The sequence below is a fragment of the Saccopteryx leptura genome, chromosome 2 (genome assembly GCF_036850995.1).
Source record: "Saccopteryx leptura isolate mSacLep1 chromosome 2, mSacLep1_pri_phased_curated, whole genome shotgun sequence".
Lineage (NCBI taxonomy): Eukaryota > Metazoa > Chordata > Mammalia > Chiroptera > Emballonuridae > Saccopteryx > Saccopteryx leptura.
This window is the reverse complement of record NC_089504.1, coordinates 110,744,598-110,767,292: the sequence shown is the minus strand read 5'-3', so window position 1 is coordinate 110,767,292 and position 22,695 is coordinate 110,744,598. Positions and strand designations below refer to the sequence as shown.

Below are 22,695 nucleotides of genomic sequence, written 5' to 3'. Positions count from 1 at the left end.
CTTGACTTCAAAAGAACCACAGGTTAAAAAATATAACAATCATAAAAAGTAATTTCTGTTTAATGGAGGATGCTGTGTGTAAATAAAAACTACAATAGATTCACCAAGTCTAAAACTGATAAGAGATTAATACCAAGAATACATTAAGAACTCTTGTAAAACAAGAAAAAGACAGTAAACCCCAATAGGAAGAAGGACAAAGGATACAAATGAGCAAATCTAACCGCCTCACCATCATGAAGAGAAACCCATTAGAAATTAGAAAATACAAATAAGCCTGCACTCCTTCAATTGGTAAAAATAAAAAAACTATAAAGCTGAATGAAACCCGAAAGCAAGCCAAAAGTACTTTTAAGTCTTGCAAATCCTATAACTAGCAATCCCACTGATAAGTATGTATCACAAAGAAATTCTTCCATAGTTACTTAAAATGACATGTACAAGGATGACCACTACAATGGACTTGGTGTTGATTGGGCTTTTAGGCAATCTAGGTATTCATGAAAGAAAAAGCATACAATAAAACATGGTGGACAAACATCATGGAGAACTAAGCAACATTTAAAGGCTAGAAACTACTAGGAGATACATCTCTAGATAGCAACAAGGATGGATCTTAAAATAATAAAGCCATGTAAAAAAATTACAAGTAGAATGGGATATTTGGGCTATTATAAATGGTATACATCACCAATGAAATAGAACTGTTAATTCTTCTAATTAACAGTTCTAATTCTTCTGTGCATTTCTAACAAACCTCTATAAACAAATTTTAGAACTGATGAAGATCAGTGTACTTCCTGTGGAGATGAAAATAAACTTTAAAAGACCAACTCTAAATTGATGGCACTTGGCAAAACCTTAAACTCCAGATAATCCTATACTAGATATTAATAAACATTAGCTTTCCACTGTTACATTCGTAAGTCCCAGATGGTCTTAAAAATAGATACACCTGAAATGTTGATTACAGAAAGAGAAATAAGGACGATGAAAAAGATTGTACCTTTCCATGCTTCCTGGTGGTGTTTCTATCAGACCATCAAGTCTTTCTTGGAGGGCTGCAAGAATCTGAGGATTTTGCATCATCTGAACAGTCAGCTGACGCGCTTAAAAAAAAAAAAAGGGAGCATCGAAAAGAAGGATCTTATGAAATGTATCATGCTATTTTAATAGGACAATCCAATCATGAGGTTTCCCTGTCTAGTCCGTAAATCTGTGGTATGAGTAGAGACGAGCAGCAAGGTAAAGAAAATTCACTTTAGGAAACCCAATGTGCAGAGAGAAGTTCAGATTCCTAATGATCTCTAATGCCATTTCTCAAGATCATTTTAACACGTAACATCAACAGTATCCTCTCTTCCTACTATCTTGCGTTTCACCCATCTTGCGTTATGGGAAGCTCAAAGTTTCATTCAGATGCCTATTTATGACTTGATAATCCTCCAAAGGCAGACAACACATATCAAAATACTGCAAATATAGTGATAGTTTCAAGCCAGGGAAAAGAGTGAAATGAGTGACCTGAATGTTTATTTGATGTTTGTTTGCCTAATGTGCGAAGTTAACAGATGAAGACAGTCAAAGGTTATAACTAAAGTCAAACAACATCTGGTTATCTGAAAATTATACTTAATCTAAAAGTTAGATTTATGCAAAAAAAATTTGCTATCTTATCTTTTGTCAATAGACATTACCCAAATTTGCCATTTAATTTTTCTAATTATGTTTTAAAGTTCAATTTACTTCTAATATTAATATTAATATTGGCCACTAAGGACACAGTCTGTTATCTTTAAGAAAATATTGCAAGATGAAAGCAAAACCCAGAAGTTTAATAGTCTTTTAACGGTTAATCTCATTCTGGCTTATAAAGTTGAGTCATCTGGTACCTTAATATCCTTGGCCCATATCTATAGGACGTCACCTAAAGCAATATAAATCTCCATCACCAACCTCTTTTAATGTCTTCTTTTTGTTGTTTTGTTAGACTGGCTTAAAAAAGACACGCAGGCACACATATTACATGTTGCCTACACATTAAATACGAACTATTTTCAACTAAGTCTAAAACAGTGGTATTTGTTTAGATCAGGGGTAGTCAACCCTTTTATACCTACTGCCCACTTTTGTATCTGTTAGTAGTAAAATTTCTAACTTCCCACCGGTTCCACAGTAATGGTGATTTATAAAGTAGGGAAGTAACTTTACTTTATAAAATTTATAAAGCAGAGTTACAGCAAGTTAAAGCAGATAATAATAATTACTTTCCAAGTACTTTATGTCGGATTTTCACTAAGTTTGGCAGAATAAATCTTTATAAAATAACTTACTATAGTTAAATCTATCTTTGTATTTATACTTTGGTTGCTCCACTACCGTCCACCATGAAAGCTAGAATGCCCACTAGTGGGCGGTAGGGACCAGGTTGACTACCACTGATTTAGAAGTACCATCAAAAACAAAATTCCCACCACCACCTCTAACACTTCTGAATTCAAAGAAAACTCATGGGTAGCTAAACTGTATGACACAGCTATGCCATGTACACACAGGGGTCATTTCAATTCTGAGGGGTCACTATATACCTGTATTTTTCCTCCCTTACTATTATTCCATTCCCATCTCCCTCTCCTCCACCCCCCAGAAAACACACATACTCACACACACACAGTTACTGAACTGAGGTATGAGCCAGTGAATAAAGTAGACAAAGATCAAAGAGAACAGTATTTATTACTACTCTCTAGAAGACATGTGCCAGTAATCACTGGATCCTGAAAAAGTTTAAAATAATACCTTTGATTTTTGCTTCTTCAGAAGTTTCTTCTTCTTCTACTTCTTCAACATCATCCAAATCTTGATCAAGTTCAGACTGTTCTTTGCTATAATATCATAGTATCACACCAAGGTTCAAATGTACCAAATTACCAAAAATAAGAAAAAATATATAGAAAAACTTCAATTCATTTTCTAGGTTACTATGCCCTTTCCAAAATATAAAACAGAAAATCCAAAAGGTTATTCAGTTTTCTAACTTCATATGTAAGCAAGTATATACTTAAATTTCATTTAAAAGCATGTGCTCAAGTTTATACTTCAAATTTTAAAATGTGGTTTAATCGAACGGTTCAGAGAATGTGCTGTCAGGAAGTATGTGCTTTCTACCCAATATTATTGATTTCTCTTAGTAACAGCACCCTAATTTTATATGAGATGGCAATTCAGAAAGCTAAAAAGATCTATATTCTCCAGCCCACCTTTTAGCTAGCTGTGGCTATGTGACTGTGTTTTGGCAGAGAGAGAAAAAGTAGTAGTATAGAACTTTGAGGAAGCTTCCTTTACAGCAGGGGTCTCCAAACTTTTTACACAGGGGGCCAGTTCACTGTCCCTCAGACCATTGGAGGACTGCCAAATACAGTGGTCCTCTCACTGACCACCAATGAAAGTGGTGCCCCTTCCAGAAGTGCAGTGGGGGCTGGATAAATGGCCTCAGGGGGCCGCATTGCGGGCTGTAGTTTGGGGACGCCTGCTTTACAGGATGGTAAGCAGCTGAGAGGCCTTTGTGACCTTGCTTCCTCCCTGTGACCTTGCTTCCTCCCTAGAATATAAAGGTGATGGCTAGAACCCCACTGGAACATGAGGCAACCTAGAGAATGGAGTCACCAGCTGAGGATGAAGGAGTTGGGAAAAACAGGATCCTGAATCCCCAATCGCTATGAAGCAATCACATCAGTCTGTACTCACTATCTTTGTGGACTTCCCTTTTTTTTATTTACTCCACAGTGGAAATGGGGAGGAACAGTAAAAGTTAAGGAGAAGGCCTGAGGCTACTTCATGCTTAAACAAAACCAGGAAGCTGGCATCATTGAAAGAAAAGGTAAAAAGTAGTAAAACAATATTCTTTCCATTTATCTTAAAAACCTAGTTTTTGAACATGAGATTATAATCAGCATTAAAAAGACAAATAATATCTAAGTCAATACAGAGATCATATAATTTCTTTTGTGATTTTACATATTAATATTTGGTTAAGAGATTTAGTTGCTTTACATGTTTAGAAACATCTGAAAAATTTTCTTATAGAAACAAGTACAGAAAAGGTCAACTGTATTCTGCTAGCAAAATTTATGTTCCTGTCAACTAAGGAAAAAAAATTAAGCCTTCTCATCAAAAACAAAATAATCATTTCTCAAATATCTGACTTAGTATAAACGTAAGCATACTTAGAATTAAGAGCAATTAAAGGCAACAACTCTTCCTCCAATGTCATTTCATTCTACCATTTATTAAACATCTAAATCTTTAAAAAAGCTTCAAAACAGGAGTCCACAAACTATGTCACATGGCCCAATTCAGCCAACTCCTATTTTTATAAATAAAGTTCTATTGGAACACAGCCATGTTAATTCATTTATGTACTGTCTGACTGCTTTCACACTACAACAGCAGAGCTGAGTAGTTGCAAAAGACAACATGGCCCAAAATGCCTAAAATATTTAAGATCAGGTCCTTTAACAGAGAAAGTTCACTAACTTCTGCTTTAAAGAACAAGAATCCTCTCTTCCTTTCCCCCTCTGAAGGTTCACAGACACCCAAAATTAAATAATGAAAGAGGAAATCAATTTATTCATTTTCCCCCAAAATTTAAAACAAAATGAAGATTAATGTGGAAGATTGCACATACTCACCTGATCTCAATTCTTCCATAATCCCCCCAAAAAATCATTATAAAGAGGTTTTAAATAGATACACACAAGGACAAGGAGACAAGAGCAACAACTTAACTGAGAACTGAAATCTAAGCAGTGGAGAAAGCTGAGAACCAGCTCAGAGACACTTAGAAAGAACAGTTAGTGTGGACAGAATAGGGAGGACAAAGCCAAACCTGTTAAGTACTTAAATCCTTAGGTCTTCTCCCCCTCACTGTAGCAGTATGGTAGTTTCTATTCTGGAAAGGGTAAAACTGAGAAGCTGGACTAGAGGGTCACAGATAGTTACAAGTACCTAAGATATGACAATATACAATAGAATACTGAATACAGAGACCTCTCCCTAGCTGTGTTTTCCTGATTTGGCTCCCAGAACACCCATTTTTAACTTAGGTTTATCTCACCAGCCCAAGAAGGAAAAATATCATTCTGACATTAGAGATTCTCATGACAAATGTCCACCACACGACCTTACATTAAAAATCAAAGATATATACAATCTGAAGAAAAAACAGAGAATGACCTTACATTAAAAATCCCAAATTGACAAGCATCACCCTTCCCATGAATCAAAATTTCCATTCAACCTTTTTTTTTAAAAGCACCATTCAACTTGCCTGTCCCCACCCTACCCCAACCTTAATGAGCAGTCAACCAAGTACTGCCTTCTTTTGGGGAAAGCATCTTACATTGAGACCAAAACAAAAGAAGAAAAATTTAAGAGTAAATAAGACTACACAGAAGAACAAGAACTATAAAAACAGGGAGAGCAAAGAAGCTCTTTAAAAGCTAAAAAAGAAATTTAGAAACTCAATACAAGAATTTAAAGATAAAGTTTCTTCAGCCTTGCGTAGAAAGAGCAACAAGATGGGAAAATTGTACAAAAGGTAATTAGAAGAATCAGTCCAATGTACAAAAACCAGGAGATCCAGAAAGAGGAAACAGAAACCAAGATAATCAAAATAAGGATATTCCCCAGCACAAAAAGGCATCAAGTTGCCAAATTAAAAGGGGCCATCACCGAATGCTAACAAAAGAGATCAATCAATCAATAAAAACAGACCCCCCACAATGTAAAAATTTCTGAACTCCGAAGCCAGACTAGCTTCTGGAAATAAAGACATATGTGTATATATTTTTTAAAAGTCATATACACATGGTCAAGAATTATAATGACTTTGAATTTTAAGACAACGCTGAAAGCTAGGTGACAACTGAGCAATGTCTTCAAAATTCTTAAGAAAATGACTTCCAAATTAGAATTCTACACGCAAACTATCAAGTATAAGAGTATAAGTGTCATTTTCATTCATGCCATTTCAAAATCATTTACTTTCCTTGTACTCTTCTAAGGTACTGAAGAACAAAAGAGAAAACATGGAATATATAGCAAAAATGTAAACCCAGGAGAGGAGAAACAAAAGAAAACCCCAGAAAAATAGTAAAACAGATCCACAATTTCTTAGCTAAGGCTAAGAAATACAGATTGGGAGAATGTGGCTGAGGCAACAACACTGAAAGACATTATCACTAAAATGCCTGCTGCCACTCTTTTCTCTTTTCAAGCTGAAGACAGCATGCAGGGAGGATTACCCAGATTCTTACATACACAGTACTTGACTGTGTTATCCTTGTGTTTGTTTCCCACTCTTCCATCTCCATGCTCTGCTGCCTATAACAGCTACAGCTAATCATATTATACCCTCCCCTGTCACCAAGTCTGTTTTAACCTGTCCTCTAAATTGGCAGGCTATTGTAAAATTACAAGCAATAAATAGCGCAGCTCATCCCGCTTTCCCTGACCATATTTTCGTAGGACACCAATCTACTCTATAAACCCTGCCACACGCCAACCTCATTAACCCTGTTTCCAGGATGCATGACCTTGGCCAATGACTTCTCCAAAATAAGGCTTGAAAAGCCTCAGTAAAGTTGAAGCCAGACTGACCCAGATAAGTCTCTTTTGCCTTTTATTTTCCTATCGTGGAGCTTTCAACTAATACTGTCTTTTTATTTATAGATCTAAGTTTGTGACAGCTATTCAGATTTTCAAAACTAAACGTTAAGAATTTGTAGATAATAGAAATCTAAAGAAAAAGAAATGAATTAGATAAAAGCTAAGATGGTTCTTATACCCCTGGAGAGGAAAGGTAGAAGATGCAATTGAGAAGGGGCACAGGGCTTCTGACAGTAATGTTCTATTTTTTAGAGCTTATACATAGTGTCCTATTATTCTTTAACCTCTACATAAACATTTCATACACTTTTTACCTTGTATGTATGATACATTACAATGTAAGTAGTAAAAATCTTTGGGAAATACATATAAGGTAAAAATTGGCCCTGCAAGTATTAACAATTCATTACTGTGCTCAGCATTTTCCTAATAAACACTGACAAATGGTTATACTATATGTATGACAGTGATTATGTATATTCTATAGTTTGTCTTAGATACGTGGCATGCAACTTTTATAATAGTAGGCACTAAACATTAGTCATTACTATACATTTTTTGTAATATATAACTAGCACTGCTGTTAACTACATCACAGTATAAATCTACAAAAAAAAACCCCAACTATCAGTCACTTACTTGTCAATGTCTGCCATGTTGTAAGAATTCCAAATATCTGTGGAGAGAAATATTAGTGTTAAAAAAAGCATACAATTTACTTAAAAATCAATAAATACATTTGAAACTAAAACCCTTTAAATCAATAACATGTTGAAAAACTACCTCAAAAGAAACATATATTCCCACTTAAAAAACATTAGTGTTAAGAAAAATGATGGAACAGAGACTTTCATGGTAGTCAAAGTAATTTTTTAGAGGATACTGCTTAAAATAATCAAGTTACTAGAAGGCATTTAGAATCTATCATGCAAGAACTTTAATAATAGAACTGTTGGTAAAGATTTTAATGTATGTAAGAATCACAGAAAGTAACAATACAAAGGATCTTTACACAAATTCCTGGTAACAACCATGAATGGTCAATTTTTGTTTAAATTTTTAGGCTTCTTAGTACCTCACAGAACAAAGCCACTTCATTTTTAACATGAATTTTTATCAAGTTTGTCTAAAAGCCAAAATTTGCCACCTACTACACGCATTATACGCCCCCCGCCCAGATCTTCTTTAAAAGTTTAATAATCCCTGTATCAAATGTCAGCCTGTTAAATTTTTTAATGACAATTATAAAGCTCTGGGTCCCAACTCATGTCAACTAAATCTTCTGTCTCTTCAAACATACTTTATGTCACATCACTGATAACTACTACACACACCCCAGCTTACTCTGGATATGAATTGTCAACAATGCTCTTGGTTGGCAGACCTGAATATTGTTAGAACCAATCAGAGCACATCCTAAATTCTTTCTCACTGTAAGATTAGTGTTAACTTAAAGAATACTGCTTTTAGAAAACCAAAACTTAAGGTAAAGCGTATTATATTCAAGAAGAAAAATGGCTGAATGCCACTTGTAATACAGATTAGTAAAAAAAAAAATTATATACAATACATATGTGTGTGTGTGTATACACACATGTATATTAAAACAAGCTTAGATCCCCCCACATTAAAATCAAGTTATCTTTTAAAAATTAAAATGTTTGTCTTAAACTCAGAAAATGATAAGATATGATTCCTTATACCTAAATGCTTAATATGCTTATTTAAAGTGTTAAAAAGACATACTAGCCCTGACCAGTTGGCTCAGTGATCAAGCATCAGCACTATGTGTGGTAATCCCAGATTCAATTTCCGATCAGGGCACACAGGAGAAGTGACCATGTGCTTCTCCACCCCCCTAACCCCACTCCCACCCCCGACCCCCACCCCCATCCTCTCTTTCCCCCTCCAGATGTTATGGCTAGATTGATTAGAGCCCATCACTGTGGGCGCTGAGGATGGCTCCCTGGAACCTCTGTCTCAGGTGCTAAAAATAGCTCGGTTGCAAGCATGGCCCCAGACTGGTTACTGGGTGGATCCCAGCTGGGGCACATGCAGGAGTTTGTCTATCTCCCCTCTTCTCATTTGGAAAAAGGGAGGGGGGGGGGGAGACGTACTGATTTTAGCAGTCAGGTGCTAATATTTGGAGTATTATTACTACACCTACACTGTTAAACCTCAATGTCCACTTTGTGGCATGACATTTAGAATTCAAAATCCTATAGCAAAAATCTTTTGATTCTTCATTAAAGAGGACTCAAGACAGACAGGATGGTATTTACTTTAGAGTTTTGAAGTCAGATCAATTGCGTTGACACCAACTTTGTAGCAATTTTGCGTAAGAAGAAACTTTTGGACTTATTTAATCACCTATAAAATTAGAAAATAAAATTTTTCCCATGATGGATTGATCTTATTAAGAAGCAAATTCATAGGCCCTGGCCAGTTGGCTCAGTGGTAGAGTGTCGGCCTGGTGTGCAGAAGTCCCAGGTTCAACTCCCCGCCAGGGAACACAGGAGAAGCGCCCATCTGCTTCTCCACTTCTCCCCCTCTCCTTCCTGTCTCTCTCTTCCCCTCCCGCAGCCGAGGCTCCACTGGAGCAAAGATGGCCCGGGCACTGGGGATGGCTCCTCGGCCTCTGCCCCAGGCGCTAGAGTGGCTCTGGTCGCAACAGAGCGGCGCCCCGGAGGGGAAGAGCATCGCCCCCTGGTGGGCGTGCCGGGTGGATCCCGGTCGGGCGCATGCGGGAGTCTGTATATCTCTCCCCATTTCCGGCTTCAGAAAAATACAGGGGAAAAAAAAAAAAAGCAGCAAATTCATGTAAAAAGATTTAAATAATTAGCTGGGACAATGGTTAAAAAAAGAAACATTCCTTCAGTTCTGACAAATGTACAGAATAATCAGTAAATATACTACTGTAATATAAGATGTTAACATTAGGGGAAACTGGTTTAGGGGTTTATGGGAACTCTTTGAACTATCTCTACAACTTCTCTATAAACCTAAAATTACAAATAGTTTATTTTGAAAAAGAGAGATTCCCACACTCAGATTCTGAATAATCAAATCTGATGGAGCAGACCCAAAAATCTGTATTCTAAACAAGAAACTGAGCTTCTGAAGTAGGTAGTATTAAGATAATCAGATCACACTGAGATATACAAGTTTAGGTTAACACATACATTATTTTACTAGAGCCCACAACTAAAATCAATGAAATTTTATTAATTCCACATGAAAATGCTAAGAAATCAGAAATTTTCCATTCCTGGCGGTGACAAGTTAGATTATGCAGATCAGTTTTACCAATGAAAAATAACTGAAAGTATACAATATTTGTTACAACCTTAAAACCATGAAAAATGCTAATAAGACAATAAGGAATTCCTAAACCAATACTGAAGGCAAAAAAAAAAAAAAAAGAATAAAAAAGAATAAAAAAGAATAAGCAACACTGGCCAGATAGCTCAGTTGGGTAGAGCATTGTCCCCAAGCACAGAAGTTGCTAGTTCAATCCCCCAGTCAGGGCACATACAGGAACAGATGTTTCTGTCTCTTGCCTGCTCTCTCACTTATTCTCTCTAAAAATCAATAAAAAAAACCCATAGCCTGACTTGTGGTGGCGCAGTGGATAAAGCGTCAACCTAGAAATGCTGAGGTCGCTGGTTCGAAACCCTGGGTTTGCCTGGTCAAGGCACATATGGGAGTTGATGCTTCCAGCTCCTCCCCACCTTCTCTCTCTGTCTCTCTCTCCTCTCTGTCTCCCTCTCTCCTCTCTAAAATGAATAAAGAAAAAAAATAAAAAAAAATAAAAAAAAAAACATAAAAAAAGGAGAAGGAAGTCACTTTTGCCATGAGGGCAACAGCCAATCTCAAATTTGAACCACAGTACAGTGTTAGCAAAAGCTCTGGACCCATCTAAGGTGAGGACTCTATGGTAACCTTCCTAAATTAGGTAATAACCCCAAAGTGCTGAATTCTCAGGAACAATAAATCAGTTCTCCTGGAAAAAAATTCCAAATTTACCTTATCAGTGTTGCCCTCACAACTCCAAGCTATGAACTTCAAGAGGTTTCTGACAGTTCCTAGGCTTATGCATATCAAAACCTAAGTGAAAGGTACCTTCATCCTAGACCTCAGATAATTCATAAAAGTAATTCTCAAAAGCAATAAGGGCAACAAAAAACAACAGAAAGCAGTCTACAAAGACTTAAATATTGTCAAAAAGGCTCCAAAATTACAACTATAAACATAGACAAAACAACCACGTTAACTATGTTTGAAAATATAATGTCTGCAGCCATGTCTGTAAGGAACAAGTCACCTATTACACATGATGTAGCTAATTCAGCAAAGAACTAAATAGAACTTATAAAAGTAACAAGAAATCAAACTACATAGGCAAGTTCAAGAGTAGACTAAACATGACTGGAGAGAGAATTGAGTGAGCTCTCTGAAGCAAGCTTAGAAGATGACAGAACTAAAGGATAGAAAATACCAAAGTTGAAAAGCATTTTAGTATACAATAAAGTCTAACTAAGATTCAACACAAGTTCTAGGAGTAGAGGAGATAATGGACAGAGTATTTGAAGAAATTATGAGCAACAAGTTTTCCAGAACCAAGGAACAACAGTCCTACAAATCCTAATCAGGAAAAATAAAAAAAGAAACCCACACTTCTATCAGATGTATCAGTGAAAAGACAAGGCACTAGAAACAGTGGTTGTCTCAAAAGCACAGAGAAGAGACTTACCGTATTTCCCCATGTATAAGACGCAAATTAATTTTGGGGCCCAAAATTTGAAAAAAAGACAACAAGTGCCAAAGAGCAGGAAATGCCAATAAAAAACCCTACAACCACTGTATAAGACGCACCCAGTTTTTAGACCCCAAATTTCTTGGAAAAGGGTACATCTTATACATGGGGAAATACGGTAGATTAAGTTCAAAGATACAAAAGACAGCTTAACACACTGAAAATAATGTAAGATTTTAGAATATTATAGTCAAAACATTCTTTAAGTATGAAAATTAATCGTATCTTCATACATTTCAGGCAAAACCATCTCCAGCACACTCATTTTAAGTTCTCTAAGGACCTTCTTCAGGCAGAAGGCAACTGATCCCAAATGGAAGGTCTAAGACAGGGGTCCCAAACTACTGGCCGCATGCGGCCCCGAGGCCACTTATCCAGTCCCCCACCGCACTTCTGGAAGAGGCACCTCTTTCATTGGTGGTCAGTCGAGGAGCACAGGAGCATCCGTGCTCTGGGAGTACTGTATGTGGCGTCGCTCGCTCACATACAGTACTACTTCCCAGTACTACTCCCGGTGACGTGGGATGCACACGTCATGGCTCCAGAAGCGCGTCATATCACTTGTTACGGCTAGCAGTGACAAATATGGAACTGAACATTGACCATCTCATTAGCCAAAAGCAGGCCCATAGTTCCCATTGAAATACTGGTCAGTGTGTTGATTTTAATTTACTTATTCTTTATTTTAAATATTGTATTTGTTCCGGTTTTGTTTTTTTACTTTAAAATAAGGTATGTGCAGTGTGCATAGGAATTTGTTCATAGTTTTTTTTTATAGTCCGGCCCTCCAATGATCTGAGGGACAGTGAACTGTCCCCGTGTAAAAAGTTTGGGGACCCCTGGTCTAAGATATAAGAAATGAGCTGCAGCCTGACCAGGCAGCATGCAGTGGATAGAGCGTTGAACTGGGAGGCGGAGGACCCAGATTTGGAACCCTGAGGTCACTGCCTGAGCGCAGGATCATAGACATGACTCCATGGTAGCTGGCTTGAGCAAGGGGTCACTTTCTATGCTGTGGTGCCCCCCCGCCCCTGCGCCATCAAGGCACATTATGTGAAAGCAATCAATCAACAACTAAGGAGGTGCAACAAAGAATTGATGCTACTCATCTGTCTCCCTTCCTGTCTGTCCCTATCTATCCCTCTGTCACAAAAAAAAGAAATGAGCTGCAAAAAAGGATATCTACATATATCTAAATAAACATTTTCAACAAAATAATATCACCACTGTGAAATGTGTTATTAAATTAAAACTATCACAACATGAAATCAGTGGCAAGGGTAAGAGGGGAAGAAATGGATCCAAGTATTCTAATGTTCTTATGTATACATATTGTAATTTCAAGGGTGACCCTTTAAATATTAGAAAGATATGTAAGTTCCAAAACTGAAGAAAAACAATGAAAATATATGTATTTTTACATCAACCTAAAATAAAAACTGGATGAACAAACAGAAAGCACATACTCACAAAAAAAATCAGATTTAAATCTAAACACCATAGTAATTACATTAAATGTAAATCAACTAAAAACCCTCATTAAAAACTGTGAGTGAAATACAATCCTAATCAAAAGAAAGCTGATATCACTGTACTAACATCAGGAGAAAGACTAAGGAAAAGCATTAGTAAAGATAAGATGAAAGTTTCAACTCACTACCCAATATGTGTAATATATAGATCTCAATGGAAAAACAAGGTTCATCATGACTGAAGGCATACCTTAACTTGAGAACTTAAACACAAAGAAAACCTTTCAGGGGAGAAAAGGAGGATAACAAGCAATTGAATCAAACCACAAACTGATTAATTTGTGATCCTATTATAGCTAGATGTACAACATGAGCTATCAAATGACTTATCATAACAGTAAACCTGATTCTGAGTGAGTTCTCCTTACTTTTAACAAAAAGGAAAGAAATCTAACATTTATAGAGCCTACTACTGTATAGGGGACTATCACAGGCTTTCCTCTCATTTGCTGATAAAATATTAAGCAACTTGCTCAGCAACACACAAGAGGTTAAGTGAAGAAACTAGGAATTAAAATGACTTCTAAAACCCCTGTCCAGTCACCATTTCAAAAACCAAGGTGCCTTCCCTATCAGCCTATGCCCCATAGATTATTATAACCAGTTACTAGTCCTTTATGGAAAATTACTACTTCATGGTGACAAAGCCAATCATTACAAACCACACGTTTTAAAGCAAAAGAGTTCATAGAAAACCAGTACTACCCCAAGGATAAGATCTCCCTTTACCTCTGACCTCGTATCTCACTCCAAATGCACTTCAACATATCTTTCGAGCATTGCTGTTCTGTTGATATTTTCAGTGGTCTAGGGGCTCTACTTTATTTGGCTCCAACATAACTTGCTAGTCAAAATATAATATTCTTTATGCTCAATTTTTCATCAGTCAACTTAGTCCCAAGCAAAATGGACTCCTAGTTGACAATATCATCTGTTCAAGGGACCTCATTATATTCAAGGCAGTGTTTTTCAACTGCTGGTCTGAGGACTGGTGCTGGTCTGCCAGAAATTACACACTGGTTTGTGAAAGAGTTAACCACTCTGATGTAGTGTGAAGATTATAGACCCAATGATTATAGACTCTGTAATCTTCATACAACATCAGGGTGGTTAACTCTTTCACGAACAGGTGGTTGAAAACCACTGACCTAAGTAGTAGCTGATTCAGTGGCAAAGAAACATACTGCATTGGACTGACATTTATAAACACACCCAAGCATAAACAAACAAAAAAATTATTCACATGAAATAAGACATACGTTGGAAAAAGTTAACTGTTAAGTGCTGCAGCTTTTCCTTGGAGCACACTGAAACCAAGTAAGAGTGCTTTTGAATTCCAAACTTATGTACAGCATAACAATTTAAGTAAATAAAAACTATCCCTTTAAAACCAATACAAAATTCTCATCCTAAATCATCATTGCTCAGCTGTGCATCTTGGAAAAGTTGCTATAACTACTGTGTACCTTAGTTTCCTCATTAAAATGGTCATACTACCTACCTCCAGGAGTATTAAACCAGTTAACACTTGTTGAATAATTTAAAACATTGCCTGAATAATCACCCAATAAGTGCTGTTATATTTACCTGCTGTGCTCTTCTATACCCCTTTTATCTTAGAATATAACCCAAAATAATACTCTTCAAAATTACACCCCCCCTTTCCCAATAAAAATCAAAATATACAAGGCCCTGGCCAGGTGGCTCAGTTGGTTCCCAAAATGCCACGGTTGTGGGTTCAATCCCTGGTCAGGACACATACAAGAATCAATCAATGACGGCATTAGTGAGTGGAATAATAAATCAATGTTTCTCTCCCTCCTAAAAAAAAAAAAAAAAAAAAAAAAGCCCAATAAATTTATATATATATATAAATAAAATAATTTATATTTATATATATATAAGTAAAATAATTTATATTTATATATATAAATAAAATAATTTATATATATATATAAATAAAATATACAAACATTCTGAAGTACACAGCCTACCTTCTGTGGCAAGCCCAGTAATGTGATCTCGTGGTCTGCTGTCAATGAACAAGGATGAGGGAAAAGAATAGCTCTCACCTTCTAATCCCTACTCTGCCCAACAAGTGAAGAACTTATTGAGATGAAATCAGTATGAAATGGAACTTATTATCACCACTGTAACAGGTTCATGTAAAGAATGTTAAATATGACTCTAAATTACTAAATTAGTTTTGGTACAGACAAAATTTAGAGATTTTCAAACAGATATGGTGAATCTTTAAAATGCTATTTATCAAATTAATATAATATTGACCTAAAGAGTCAATCTATGAAGTCAAGGTTTTAATATCAGATGTCCAAGCCGACCTATCAATCGATGTCTAGTTCCATCTACCCTCCAGACTTCCTAAAAAATAAACCACACATTTTAGATTTTGAGGCATTTGAACTTGGACAACTTTGAACAAGCACCTGAGACTTAATACTCCAGAAGATCTCTGGAGAACTCATTAACCTCCCGTCAGTTTTAAATAAGTTAACTTTATGTACAGCAGGTCCTCGAACATCATGGTTTTGAGGTAAAGCCCGTTTCAATGTTGTTTCATTGTAAAGGTGATTAGGTGATGTAGGATCTCACCTCTTGTTTATATTGATTAGCCTATGGTAAACTGGTTTCCTTATACATTGTTTTACTTAAAGCCCACAAACCTATGAGGTGAGGACTTACATACAGTGTAAAATTTTCCCCTTATCCAAAGGTAATGTGTATTACTTCCAAAGTAAAATAAGTATACTGTAAGAAGTAGTATTAAAGCTAACAAGAAAATAGGAACTAAATGCTAAGTTGAAAAGGTTAACTTGATGCTACCTATTTTCAAAAATGACAAATTTCATTTTACAGCTCAGCTCTTCTGAAACCAGGTAATCAGTATTTTTAATGTTTAAAGCACAGTCCTTACAAAAATAACTAATGAGACAGTGATACCTAAAATAGAGGACCCTTGAAGACATCCTAAACCCAGTTCATTTTCTGTATTGAAAGTCTAGCCCTCCCAGATGAGACCTCATTCCCTGTGTCCCTTAACCACCTCATTTTTTGAAGTGGCAGCACTGGCAAGGCAGGTTACAAAAACCTGGCTTGCCAAGTTTACCCTAACCTATCATTCCACCCCATAGCACCTCCACCTTACCCCTACTCATCTTAAAAACAAAACAGCTAGTTAAGTGTCTTATCTGGGAACTTAAATAAAGGAACTAACTTGTAAGAAAGCAAAGGAAACCCTAGAAAAATTAAAGACATTGCGAGACAAATCCTTTCGAATTAGCACCACAGAATATTTAGGGGTGATTAGGATAAATTCTCCCCAAATAAAAGCCTGGTCAAGACACTCATCCTCATTCTCACTGTTCTTGAGGTACACACAAAAAGCTTTGATTAAGAATAGCTAACAAGCGCTCACACACATCAATTCTTTAAAATTCTAGCAATGGAGGCCCTGCTTCACCATCCATCACCTGACAGTCACCCTTTCCTCCTGTACCAATAAAAAGATTAAGACTAAAGAGAAGCAGGTTAAAAGCGAAAGCCAAGGGCTGGACTTATTGTTCACTATTCATTTTAACATCCCACCATCTCCACAAGTTTCAACGAGGATAACTGAAGCTGCGGGGTCTCCGAGCGGTCCCAGGCGGCGGCCACGTGTCGAGGGAAGCGCCGGGGGTTTCCCCGCCCAGCGCGGTCACCGCCCCCAGTGGGCGGAGAGCCCAGGAGCCTCGCGGCCTCCCCGCCCCCTCCCCGCCCCGGGCCTCGTCCCTTCACAGCTCCTCCCTCCCATCGGAATTCGCAGCCTCCGCCGTTCTTTCCATCCCCCCCAGCGGCCTCCTCCGGGTATCGATTTTGAGGAAACGGGGACATCGAGGCAGCAGTAGGCTATGCATTCAGCCTGGCCCGCACCCCTCAGCCAGGCGCCCGGAGACGCCGTGGCCTCGCCCCCGTCCGCGCGGGGAAGCCGGTGGAGCTCGGAGTCCCTCGGCGCTGCCGCGCACGGCTCCCGGCCCGCCCAGGCCGCACCAAGCCCCGCATCCCCTCAGCCGTCCCCTCCGAAAAGCTACGAGGGCCTCTCGGACTACAGGGTCGAAACTCCACGTACGGCTCCGGCTTTGGCCTCACAGAACAAACCGGGAGGCCTGGGGAGCCCGCGGCCCCGGCTCTCGGTGTCCTGTCCCTCCGTCCCTGCCCTCCGCGCCGACCGCCCAGCCGACATTACGTCCCCCTTCTCCTTCAGGCCCCCATCCGTTACCGATGGCTAGCACGGGGAGCCAGGCGGCCGGAGCTGCGCAGTCAGTGACTCAGGGAAGCGGCGGGAGGCTCAGGAGGCGGCGCCGCGAGCAGATGGCGCTAAAAAAGACCCAAGAGCCCGCCGCTCGCGCTCATATATAATTAGCGTCAGCACGTAGGGCCAGCTCTGCCGCCCTCCCCCCGGCCTCGTCGTCTCCTAGCAACGCGAGCGGGAGGCGGGCCCAGGACGCGTTGCATAGCAACAGGGCCGTCCTTCTTCCCTGATGACCTCCACACCCTCTGCGCCCAGCTTGGGTTCCTCCGTTCTCTTCCGCCCCCCTCTACGCAGCGGACATCTCTCTTTTACCCGCTGCTCTGGAAAGGAAATTTCAACCCCTTTCGTTCCCGGGAAGGGCCCTAACCCGCGCTGCTTGCCGCTGTCCGCCTCGCTCCCCTCGACGTGATACAGGGAGGGGTGAAAATGTACGGGCTGGGGGGCCGCGTCTGGTCCCAGCTCGCCGCAGCGTGGTAGCGAGCGCTGTTTAGTTCCCGTCCCGGTCCGAGGCGAATTTCTGCAACTCCCCTTCCGGCGTAACCGTTTTCTCTCCCTGCCCATTTCCCACCTAAGAACAACAGCTCCTTCCTCCTGACCACCTCCGCGGCGGCCTCTATAGGTTCTGCTTCTCCCAAAGGTGGATCTCACTGGCTTCCTGGAGTACTCCTCGTATCTGTACCCCAACATCTTTTTACTGGACGTGAGATCCCACATTTTTGCTTCAATTCTTCTGATGGATGAAATAGGCATATTTGTGTATTCTCTGGAAGCTGTATAGTGAGGGTAGTCTTATTTCATCTCTCTGAAAAAGTAAATCCTATGTAAGTCCTCAGGACTGAGAAAGGGCATGGCCATTTTTCAACTGATGCTTCATCGAGTAATATTCACTCTTAAAACAAAGGTTCCCAAAGAGTGATCCGGATCCCAAAACCCTTTCAAAGGGAGGTCAAAAGTATTTCTGCAATAGTACTTACTAAAAAGTTATTTGCTTTTGCACTCTCATTCTCTCCCAGTGGCATTTTCCAAAGGCTACATGACATGTGATATGGAAACATTGAAAACAAAAGCAGATGTTAGGATGCAGTCATCTGCTGTTAAACCAGACATTAGAGAGATTTGCCAAAATGTAAAAGAAGGCCACTCAAATTTTTTTGTTTGAAAAACATAAGGTAGTTTTGTCAACCAATGAAGGGTCTAATTGGAGCCAACAAACTTCAATTTGGGGTTCAGTGAAGAAGGAAACTATGCAAACAGCTCAATTGTGATACAGTACCTGGAGCAGCTCAACAGTGTTACAGCTCAATTATGAAACAGCACAGGTAGGCCCTAGCTGGTTGCTCAGTGCATAAAGCCTCCTCCCCCACCATATAGATAGATGTCCCAGGTTGGATTCTGGTCAGGACACATATGAGAAGCAGCTATCTGCTTCTCTTCCCCTCCCTTTTTCTCTTCTCTCTCTCTTACCCTTTATAGCCAGTGCCTTCATTGGTTTGGTTAGAGAGTTACCCCCCACCCCCAGGGCTGGGTGGGTCCCAGCTTAAGCCTTAGGTCATAAAGATAGCTGGGTTGAGCATTGGCCCCAGAGGAAGAGGGTGTGTTGTGGATTGCAGGGTAGATTCCCTCCATGGGGTACATGTGAGAGTCTGTCTCTATATCCCCTTCACTTAAAAAGGAAAAAACAGCACAGGGGAGGCCCCTTTCTAGCTAGAAAGCACTGCTCTGCCTTGGTCAGGTCCAATCTGCTCTGCCTGCTATGCTGTATCTTCAGGGTCTATGCAAGATTTTTGGATATAGTTTGGATGGTGTTTGGATACTATTTGTCCTCATCAATAAAAGTTTGCTGGTAAAAAGAAAGTAACGAAATATTGAAATCCTTGAGATCATAATGAATAAAGAAATTGTTACAATATGGCAACAAGAATGAATCGTAATATGCAGAGCTTGCAGAGTAGAACCACAATTAGACATCATTACATCATTACACACCTATTAAACATGCTCAAATTAAAAAAAACTGATAGTATGAAACACTGGTAAAAATTTGTAACAATAGAAACTCTCATTCATTGCTGGTATCAATGCAAAATGATACAATCATTTTGGAAGACAGTTTGGCAGTATATTACATTCACTTGGGTAAATACCCAGGAATGAAATAGCTGGGTATGAATTTAAAACTGATGTACACACACACACACACACACACACACACACACACACACACCTGGAGGTGAATACCTATGGCAACTTTATCTCAAATTGCCCCAGACTAGAGGCAATAAAGATGTCTTTCCACAGGTAAACAAATAGCGATACAATGCAAATTACTCAGAAAATTTAAAAAAAAAAAGCTACTAATTTACTCAACAACATGGATGAATCTTAAATGCATTTTTTGCTCAGTGAAAGAAGCCAGATTTGAAAGGCTACATATTGTATAATTCCATAGAGAAAAGGCAAAATTATAGGAATAGAAAACATCAGTGGTTGGCAGGGTTTCAGAGGGAATAAGGAGTTGACTTCAAATATACCACAGAGGGAGGTAATGGAACTATTCTATACTCTACAGATATTGGGTACCTACATACTTTATCAATTTGTCAAAATCCATTTGCTGTATTCAAATTTTAAAAAATCAACCAGGATGTTGTGGGATCCTAGGATAGAATAGAGACTGTGACAAATTAATCTAACTGTACTTATTACACATATACAATATAACCTCACTGAAGGGGTAGGTGAAAAATAAAATGACTTTGGAAATCAATGTTTTGACTAGAGAATATAAGAGGAAGGCAAAAAGAGCTCTGAATAAACACGGTACTTTATTTAGTAAATTTGTTTCTCATAGGGATAAGTATTAAGAATTACAAACTAATTTACCTGTCTACTATGAAATCTGTTTTAGTTTGCTATGGCTACCATAACAAAGTTCCAATCTGGGTGGTTCAAGCAACAGAAATTTATTGTCTCACAATTCTGGAGACTAGCAGTCTGAAATCAAGGTGTTGGTAGGGTTGGTCCCCTCTGAAGGCTGTGAGCGATCTGGTCCAGGCCTTTCTATTTGTCTTGTAGATATCTGTCTTCTCTCTATGTCCTCATATCATCTTCCCTCTGTGTACATATCTGTGTCCAAATTTCCTATTTTTATAAGGTCACCAGTAATATTGGATTAGGCCCCACCTTAATGACCTCATTTTAATTTGCTTACCCCTTACCTCTGTAAAGATTATCTCCAAGTAAGATCACACTATGAAGGCCCTGGCCGGTTGGCTCAGTGGTAGAGCGCCGGCCTGGCATGCAGAAGTCCCGGGTTCGATTCCCGGCCAGGGAACACAGGAGAAGCTCCCATCTGCTTCTCCACTCCTCCCCCTCTCCTTCCTCTCTGTCTCTCTCTTCCCCTCCCGCAGCCGAGGCTCTATTGGAACAAAGATGGCCCGGGCGCTGGGGATGGCTCCTTGGCCTCTGCCCCAGGCGCTAGAGTGGCTCTGGTCGCGGCAGAGCGACGCCCAGGAGGGGCAGAGCATCGCCCCCTGGTGGGCAGAGCATTGCCCCCTGGTGGGCGTGCCGGGTGGATACCGGTCGGGTGCATGCGGGAGTCTGTCTGACTGTCTCTCCCCGTTTCTAGCTTCAGAAAAATACAAAAAAAAAAAAGATCACACTATGCAGTACCTAAGGGTCGCACTTCAACATATAAAGTTTGAGAGGGCACAAGTTAACCGATAATACTAGGGTCAAACAAATAAGTAAATAATTATAGATAATGGGAGCCAGGTGTCTCATTATCAGAGAAAAAGTTACAACTACAATGATCCCTGTGGTACTGGATTGGGGTCAGAGATATCAGTATGAATTCATGTCCATAGCTAGATGGTTTATGCATATAGAGGTTAGTATATATACATATATTTCTCAGCTTTGTTCCATTGGGAGGGTCTAGAAGCAGTGACACTCCAGGAGCTGTAAGAATGCCCAGCAGCCAGATGTTTATTTCTACATACTATTTACATACAATGTGCTAATTAAATACAAATATATATTAAATACATTGTAATGGATATAAGAGGGAATCGAGAGTGGAGTACAGAAGAAAAAGGGAATTGATTTATTTATCTAGAAGGGTCTTATCAGGGACTGGGAAGGAGTTACGGAATCAGTTTCCTCTTCTTTTTTTTTTTTTTAATGGAATGTGACTGTACCTTTTGCCAATACTAGACATTCAATATATTTCATTTCTCAATGTTCTATCTTTACAGATAAAATTGTGATTCATATTTGGAAGGATTAGCTTAGATTAGAAGGAGTGAAGAATAGTAAAATTAGATTTGTCATCAGTTGTAGCACAGTAAATTTGAGCAAAGAAAATGAGATGAAATAAGGAAATAAAATTTTGAAAATCAAGTCAACAGCAACAATAATCATTAACATTTATTAAATGTCTTCTATTACCAGAAACTGTGCTATAGAGTTTTATAAATATTATCTCATTTAATTATCACAACAACCCTATGAGATACTATTACTATCCCTATGTTGTCGATGAGGAAATTGAGGTAAAGAGAGATCCAGAACCTGTCCCTAGGCCACATAGCCCATAAGTGGCAGAGGTGGGATTTGAATCCAGGCAGCCTAGCCTGTAATTACATCCTTTCTAGTTAAATGCATAAGATAGCTCAGTATTCAAAGAATTCACTCCAAAAAACCCAGACATGTAAATAAGCAGTTACAATTCAATGTAAGCGCTAATAATAGAGAAGAGAGCATCAGAAAAGATGTCACAGAAGTGACACTGAAAACAAAACTTAAAGGGGAAGTAAGAACTTGCTGTGTGACAAAAGCAGGATAGCATTCCTGGCAAGAGAACAGCCATATGGAAAAAATTTTGGTCTAGTTCAAGGTCATGTAGGAAATTCATGTGGAATACAAAACCATTCAAACAATGACTTCCGCCTTTGGCTGGGCATGGATTTCGTATATAGAAAACCTCTGGTCAAGTCATGAAATATGTCAGTATCAAGTGTTCGTTCGCTTTGGGCCTATCATTCTCTCTAACCTCTTGAACTCCGAAAATGTCATTTCTTAGTAATGAAAAAATACATGTACATAGTTTCACACAAGATTGTATTCTTTACAGGTTATGAACCAGATTAAATCCACTTTCGAAAATCCTATGAAACAATCTCTTTTAGAAACAGTTTTAAAAAACATGTTACAGCCCTGACTGGATAGCTCGGTTGGTTAGAGCATCATGCTGAGGCACAGAGGTTATCAGTTCGATCCCTGGTCAGGGCACATACAGGAAACAGATCAATGTTCTTTTCTCTCTCCCTCTCTCTCCTTTCGTCTCTAAAATCAATAAAATAAACTTT

The 22,695-nt window shown here is 38.9% G+C and overlaps 1 protein-coding gene across 4 annotated transcripts in view; it reads right to left on the bottom strand.

The window, feature by feature from the left end:
* NAP1L1 (nucleosome assembly protein 1 like 1) overlaps positions 1-17,447 on the bottom strand; it is a 36,161-nt gene extending 18,714 nt beyond the window's left edge. For 2 of the 4 annotated variants that reach the window (XM_066368526.1, XM_066368525.1), the window contains exons 1-3: positions 7,309-7,354; positions 2,800-2,885; positions 1,007-1,109 (exon numbers count right to left, since the gene is read on the bottom strand). In XM_066368526.1, coding sequence (XP_066224623.1) covers positions 1,007-1,109; positions 2,800-2,885; positions 7,309-7,325 — 206 coding nt within the window. In that variant the 5' untranslated portion in view covers positions 7,326-7,354. Of the gene's footprint in view, positions 1-1,006; positions 1,110-2,799; positions 2,886-7,308; positions 7,355-17,293 lie in introns of those variants that run through there. The other 2 variants (XM_066368527.1, XM_066368529.1) reach the window with 2 other exon arrangements.
* Positions 17,448-22,695: the final 5,248 nt, after the last annotated feature.